This window comes from Symphalangus syndactylus, chromosome 20 (genome assembly GCF_028878055.3).
Source record: "Symphalangus syndactylus isolate Jambi chromosome 20, NHGRI_mSymSyn1-v2.1_pri, whole genome shotgun sequence".
NCBI classification, from domain to species: Eukaryota; Metazoa; Chordata; class Mammalia; order Primates; family Hylobatidae; genus Symphalangus; species Symphalangus syndactylus.
The window spans coordinates 66,770,339-66,777,457 of NC_072442.2; the positions used below are offsets into that span (position 1 = coordinate 66,770,339).

The 7,119-nt window shown below is 43.8% G+C and overlaps 1 protein-coding gene across 5 annotated transcripts in view; it reads left to right on the plus strand.

Moving 5' to 3' along the window:
* Positions 1-1,045, plus strand: part of PAFAH1B1 (platelet activating factor acetylhydrolase 1b regulatory subunit 1) — a 92,389-nt gene extending 91,344 nt beyond the window's left edge. For all 5 annotated transcript variants that reach the window (XM_063629739.1, XM_055257985.2, XM_055257986.2 and 2 more), the window contains one exon: positions 864-1,045. In XM_063629739.1, coding sequence (XP_063485809.1) covers positions 864-937 — 74 coding nt within the window. In that variant the 3' untranslated portion in view covers positions 938-1,045. The remainder of the gene's footprint in view (positions 1-863) is intronic.
* Positions 1,046-7,119: the final 6,074 nt, after the last annotated feature.

The following is a 7,119-nucleotide window of genomic DNA, read 5'->3' on the forward strand; positions in this document are numbered from 1 at the left end:
CCTCACAGGATTGCTTCAAGGATTAGGCACAAAGATGGAGCGTTTATGCCATGCCTGGAACATGTTCAGTAAATGGATATGGCGAGACTCTGTATTGTTAGATTTGAGCCCTGCTGTGCCTTTAGTCCCAGCTACTCAGGAGGCTGAGGCTGGAGGATTGCTTGAGCCCAGGAGTTCTGGGTTACAGTGTGCTGTGCTGATCGGATGTCTGCACTAAGTGCAGCATCAATATGGTGACCTCCTGGGAACAGGAGACTCCCAGGTTGCCCAAGGAAACAGAGCAGGTCAAAACTCCCTTGTCGATCAGTAGTGGGATCACACCTTGGAACAGCCACTGCACTCCAGCCTGGGCAACATAGTGAGACCCTGCCCCTCAAAAAAGAAAAAAAAAGATTTGAGCCCCATTTGGGATGGGCCAAACAGGAACAGGCGTTTTCATTGAGATGTTAATACAGGATTTGATCATTGAGTCTCAACTTCCCTAACTGAATTGGCAAACTAGATACCTTCTTGGGTTATGGTGTATTAGAGAAACACGAACACTCCTGGCATTTGGACTTTCTTGTTTTGTGGCTCATTAAAAATTTTATCTGGCTCAGTGTGATGGAGGGTTGGGACCGGGCAGGGTCTTGCTCTGTCACCCAGGCTAGAGTGCAGTGGTGCAGTCATGGCTCGCTGCAGCCTCGACTTCCCAGCTCAAACAGTTCTGCGTTAGTCTCCCGAGCAGCTGGGACTACAGGCACACACCACCATGCCCGGCTAACTTTTTTTTTAATTTTGTATTTTGTAGAGAGGGGGTCTCACTGTGTTTGTTGCCCAGGCTTACGTCTGATTTTTAAATAAACCATTTCTTTTTCTTTCAGATTTCCACAAGACGGCACCCTATGTTGTCACTGGCAGCGTAGATCAAACAGTAAAAGTGTGGGAGTGCCGTTGATTGCGTCTCCTTCGGCCCCTCCTCCCTCTTTTCCTCTGGATGCACTCTGATGATACCATGGTTACCCCATTGAGCTCTGTTTAAATAAATATTGTCCTTTCATGTAAATTATTCTGGATGTAGATTGAGCTTATTAAATGTTACACACAAAGTATTCATGCATGGTGAATCCAAATTGTATACTGTAAATTTACATACGTTGTCTAGAAGTACCATAGGGGTTTAAAAACCTGGGCTGGCATTGGTCACACCAGGCCTACGAAGGCAGAAGTTGAATCAATTGAACTAGGGCACTAAACTGAATAGTTGACAGTGTCATTTTATGTTGGATTATTAATTCCTGTTTTTCTTTCTGCTATCTGTTGGTGCCTGACTTGATGGCCTCATTTGGGGAAAAGTGGTGGTTATTAGGGCTTTTTCTGAAATGTGTATCTATGTAACATCACTTAAGTGTGCTTAATAAATCTTCTTTAAGGATTTTAGATAATAAGGCTACAATTCAAAATCTTCTGAACCATCTATGTAATGAATGGGGATTATACATTGGAATTTTTGTCATGACACATTTGCCAAATCAGTAGGATATATTTGTTTTGGCAGCCTATCACGCAGAGGCTAGTGGTATATTTATGTAAGAAAATGACTGTAAATCTCAAGAAAAATCTCAGCAGCTAATAGCAACTCATTTATTTCATTTTGGTCTTAATGCTTTGTAAACAGGTCAAAAAATACTGTCATACTCTAAGCTTCTATTTTCCACACTAGACATCCTTCTAGTTGTATTCTCCATACTATTAGACTGTGTAGTGATGTGACTTCCAAGTAGAATTTAATCTTCCCATTGAGTGTGTCATGGTACAAATCACTATTTGTTTTTGGTGTTTTTTAGGGATGTGCAATGTGCATTACATAATGACAGAGAAATACTGAGAAGGTTCTGTGTGCCCATTTGAAAGGAGTGGGAGGAATACAGCAGTTTGTTTTTCAACATGAATCTGATATTGATTTAAACTGTGTTTCACTTACAAGTTTTAAAAAAATGACAGGGTTTAATGGAGCGTGCATACAAATGTACTGTTTTCACCTTTTGTTTATATGTAAATGTTTGTAAGTATATGGGCCTATCTGTAAGTGGATAAGTCTATATGTGTGTATCATACACATCAACCTCCATGTCCTTAGTCCTGGGTTTTTGAAAAAGTGCTAAAACGGACAAGTAGAATAAATCTTGCTGTGGAATGCCATGCTTTAGAACAAACCCTTTTTCATCTTAATGCTTCTGAAAACTAGGTCTGACTCTGGGGATTTTTTTCCAGCCGAAGGAAAATCACTTCCGTTATGTCCCCCTCTAGTTTAGCCGCTCGACGTTTTACACAGCCCAGATATGTTGTATATTTTGACCCAAGGTTACAAGTAGGTTTAAGAGAATTTTTACCCATGACTTTTGGAGCACTATTCCATTGTCAATTATTAATAAAGAATTCCATTGCTTAGCTAACCAACAGGTTTTTTTTGTTTCCAAGAAAGTTATTTGAAAAGTTAACAGAACAATGAGATAACAGTGACAGTTTAACAAAGATAAAATTCTGAATTGCATTTTATTCATTTGCGTACTATGTGATTTTTTAAATGTCCCCTTTAGTATTTAATGGAAATTTGGTTCCTTCAAAAGACAAAGGGTGAGAGTTAGCATCCTGTAGATACAGAGACTAGGCCGTATATTAACTAGAAGCAGCTTTATGTCTAGCTTGTGTCTTTTTGTTTGTTTCTTTGCTTGTTTGTTTTTAGATTCCTGAGAGATGTCTCTGGAAGGGAAAGTTTTGAGAACTAATGGCTATTTTTGAGGACAAAAATTACATCTTAAGCTAGTTCCTTAAATACATACAGTAGGTGAATTTTCAGGACAATATTGCCTCACAACCCTGCTTACATTGAAAAGTCTTTCTCCCTTAGCTCTTCTGACCGGATTTTTCTACAAAAACTATGGAAAATATCTTTGTTCTTGTTTGCTGCTATTTTCTGTCCCATTTTGAGAAATATAAATACATAGAAATGGTGCATCTTAACATTTGTTTGTACATGTATAAATGTCTTGTATTTTAATTCATTTTTAGCATGAATTGTTTAAGGGTAAGCCACAACATCTAGAAATCACTCATAGATATTGAACAATAAAGGAGAATGGTACCGATGCAGGAGGAAGCAATCATGTCTTCCCCTGCAGCACACAGCGACTTGCGTTGACAAAGGAGGAGGAAACAATTACTCTGTAAACAAAGTTATCCTTACTTGGGAGATTGCCACAGCCTGCTGCTGAGTTGAGTTACCAGAGATCCTCCATGTGAGAAGCAGCGAACATTGAATCTCAGGGATGGCCCACAACTGGGTCCACATGTAATGAGCCCTGTTTAATAACGAAGGGGTGGGGGAGAGCAGTCCGTCTACAACCTGGAATCGGATTTGCAAAGGTTTCCTGCACTGCTGTCTGATACTGTCCTGTTGGTGCCCTTTCTGACTGTGTTCTCTGTTTTCTCTGTCTGCTGTCTAACCCTGTGCCTTGCCTGGGATAAGGACAATGATGAGGTTACTGGTTTGGATTGTAAGTAGAGGACTTTTATTAATTGGTTTAGAGGTTCACTGCTGCTTTGTCACTTTCTCAATCAAATTGGCCACTTATTTAAGAAATAAAAAGCTGGTAGAATTGCATCCTCAGATGATTATTGACTGTGTGTGTGTGTGTGAAAATAGACATTCCAGTGCCACCCAAATATGTATCTGTAACGTGCCCAAGAAATCCTAGCTGCGCTCTTGAGAGTGCAAGCCACGGAGACTGGTTTAGACATCGCGTGGAGCCTAGTTCCCTGTTGTCATGGCATCTTGCACTTTAGGAGACTAAGACCGTCCTGGTTCATCTGTGTGTGGTGTGACCAATGGTGTGCCCAGAGCACTACTCTCAAAATCACTAGTTAGTTAGCAAGTCGTCCCGGGCTGGGGAGCGTTCGCTGTAGTCTTTGGAAGCTTTGGCTTTAGATGTACCAAGCCCGGTCTCCCCACTGCCCGTGCCCTGCTCTCCCATTCGCCTCTTTCTGTTTCTGTGTGAACTTCCCAGTAATATCACTCGTTAAATAGATTTTCTTTAAACTTATTTAAAGAAAAACTATTTAAAAGTAAAGGATATTTTGTTGACATTGGTGGCTTGATCATCCTTAAGCAACTGAAGTTAAAATTGTTGAAGGAAAAGGCACTTAAATTGGTTACTCTTTCTTGTCCAGCTGTATATAAGTCCAGTGTGTTCATTAATCTAGATGACGCAAAGAAGAATCTCCTGGTAGAGAAGCGACATGTAAAAAACTGGTGGAAAAAGGTTTTGGATTTTTTTTTTCCAGTGGGGTGGGGGGAGGGCAAGCTGGATTTACAGGTCACGGCTGGACTGAATAGGCCTTTCTATCTTCCCACTGTATCATGGAAGTAGCTGCTTGCTTGTACTGTCCATCCTTCAGGCATCCCTAAAGCTCACTCTGAAGATGTTAGAGACAAACACAAACTCTTCGAGTTAAAGTTGATCCTGACACTGACATGAACGCAAGCCTTGATCTCGTATGAACGTTGCAGAAGTGGTAATTGAGGAAAACAGTTCCCCAGATTGTAAGAGTTCACTGAAGATATTGACACAATTTTAAAAAATCAGTAAAGGAATGTATATAATATTGCTCTCGTGTTTTACAGTAAGATTTGTTGCTCTCAGACTGTGTAAAACAAAATTTATTCATGTTTTCTGCATATTAAAAAATCTTATTGTACCAATTGGTAAACTATTAAATGCCTATAAAACTAGATGTGATTTTTTTTTTTTTTGTCTTCCTTTGCACAGGGGAAATGCTGATAGAAAGTGGGGCTGAGTGTAGCTCCAGTCACAAAGAGTGACATGAATTGGTGTCAGGGCGGTAAGGCCTCATGAGCTGCTTTCCTTTAGGGCAGCACCCAAACTGGCTTTGCTGTCCCCCTTCACCTGGGTGGAGGAGGGAGTGCTGCAGCCTGGGCCTTGCGGTGGTGTGCGTCTGCGGCACAGTCCAGCTCTCCCACACCCTCCCAGCAGCCCATTCCGACTGTGGCTATCGCTGTGGCCAGAGAGCCAAAGCCAGGATGGCCGGTTACAGGCCCAAGACTAGATTCTTGGGGACAGAGTCTAGAGATAAGGGGCCCTGCCGGGCGCGGTGGCTCACGCCTGTAATCCCAGCTCTCAGGGAGGCAGAGACGGGAGGATAGCTTGAGCCCAGGAGTTCAGGACCTCTGGGCAATATAGCGAGACCCCGTTCTCCACAAAAATGAAAACAGAAGATACGGGGTCCTACTCCCTTTGTTCTGTTAGTGAGCCTCTTGCTCAGTGGTCTCGGATTCATGAAGGTAAATCCTTAATACTGTTGAATTTTGGTTGAAACATACTAAAATAAGAGTGTTCATCTTTGTCCCAGAAACCCCAGCTCTGCACTTTACACGTGGTTACATCTTTGTGGTGTATTCAGGGTACCCTACAAAGGACAGTTTGGTGATGTGCTGGTTCCTTTCTTACAGCTCAGCTGTTTTCCTGCCTCCTATTGGGAGTAGTAGCCTCCCCCAAAATAGGAGCTTGGCCCAGAGCAAAAAAGGAACGGGCTGGGCGCAGTGGCACGCCTGTAATCCCAGCACTTTGGGAGGCCGAGGCGGGCAGATTGCCTGAGCTGAGGAGTTCGACACCAGCCTGGGCAATACAGTGAAACCCCGTCTCTACTAAAAATACAAAAAGTTAGCCAGGCGTGGTAGCAGGCTCCTGTAGTCCCAGCTACTTGGGAGGCTGAGGCAGGAGAAACGCTTGAAACTGGGAGGCGGAGGTTGCAGTCAGCCGGGATCACACCACTGCACTCCAGCCTGGGTAATAAGGCAAGACCCTGGCTCAAAAAAGCAAGAAAAAACAAAGAAATTGGCCTGAAGTTAGTTCCCTGCACTTTTGCAGCTTTTCCATTTCCTTGCAAGACTGTTCCAGGCTGAGATCCAGATGACAGGGCCCCAGGGGCAGAGTTCTAACATTAGTATCACTATCCAGAAATGCTGTTAGCTGTTCAAAACCTGGCAAGTAACTCGCTAGCATGTAACAGCCTCAAACCTTCCAGGAGTCATGACTGCGTATGGCCTTTGATGCAGGGGGAGGGCAGCTGGCTGTGGCAGCTCTGTCTGTCCCTGCCTAGCCTGGTGAAACCTGACTTGTGTGCAGACACTTCTTAACTGCTGATATACCAGAAGCTCTAGGACGGGGATCCTCAAAGTGTGTTCCCTGGTTCAGCAGAGCAGCAGCACCTGGGAGCTCGTTAGAGATGCAGGTCGTAGGCCCCGCCTCAGAACCCCCGAATCGAAACGATGCAGCCTGCTTGCTTGATTTATTTATAATCTATTTTAACAAGCCCTTCCAATGATGGAGGCAGGCTCAGGTTTGAGAACCACCGAGCTAAATGATTCAGCTTCTCACCAAAGAAACTGGGGCACATCACTGGTCCCTTGGCCCCACAGCTCAGGTTTGGATCCCAATCTTTCCTCTTTCATCCTTTTATTTATTTATTTTTATTTTTTGAGACGGAGTGTCACTCTGTCGCCCAGGCTTGAGTGCAGTGGGGTGATCTCAGCTCACTGCAATCTCTGCCTCCCAGGTTCAAGCAATTCTGCCTCAGTCTCCCAAGTAGCTGGGATTACAGGCGCGCGCCACTGTGCCCGGCTAATTTTTGTATTTTTAGTAGAGACAGAGTTTCACTATGTTGGCCAGGCTGGCCTTGAACTCCTGACCTTGTGATCTGCCCACCTCAGCCTCCCAAAGTGCTGGGATTACATGTGTAAGCCACCGTGCCTGGCCTATCCTCACTTTGAACATGTGGAGTTTGTCCCTTTGTGACGATGTCCTATGATCTTCATTCCCACTTGGTCACCTGACCTTGACTCTGTCTGAAAAATAAAATAATGGCTTACTCCCACGAACGAGGGCATTTCACCTGCCATTCAAGGATGGCTGGGCCTGCACTCTGCGGGGGGGGGGGGTCCTGACTGATTTGGTAATTTAGACCTTAGAGGTAGGGGAGAGGAAGATTTGGGCCACATCAGGATACCTTACTCTCCAGCTGCAGGATATATAGGAATTTCCTCAATTAAGTCTGTGCGTG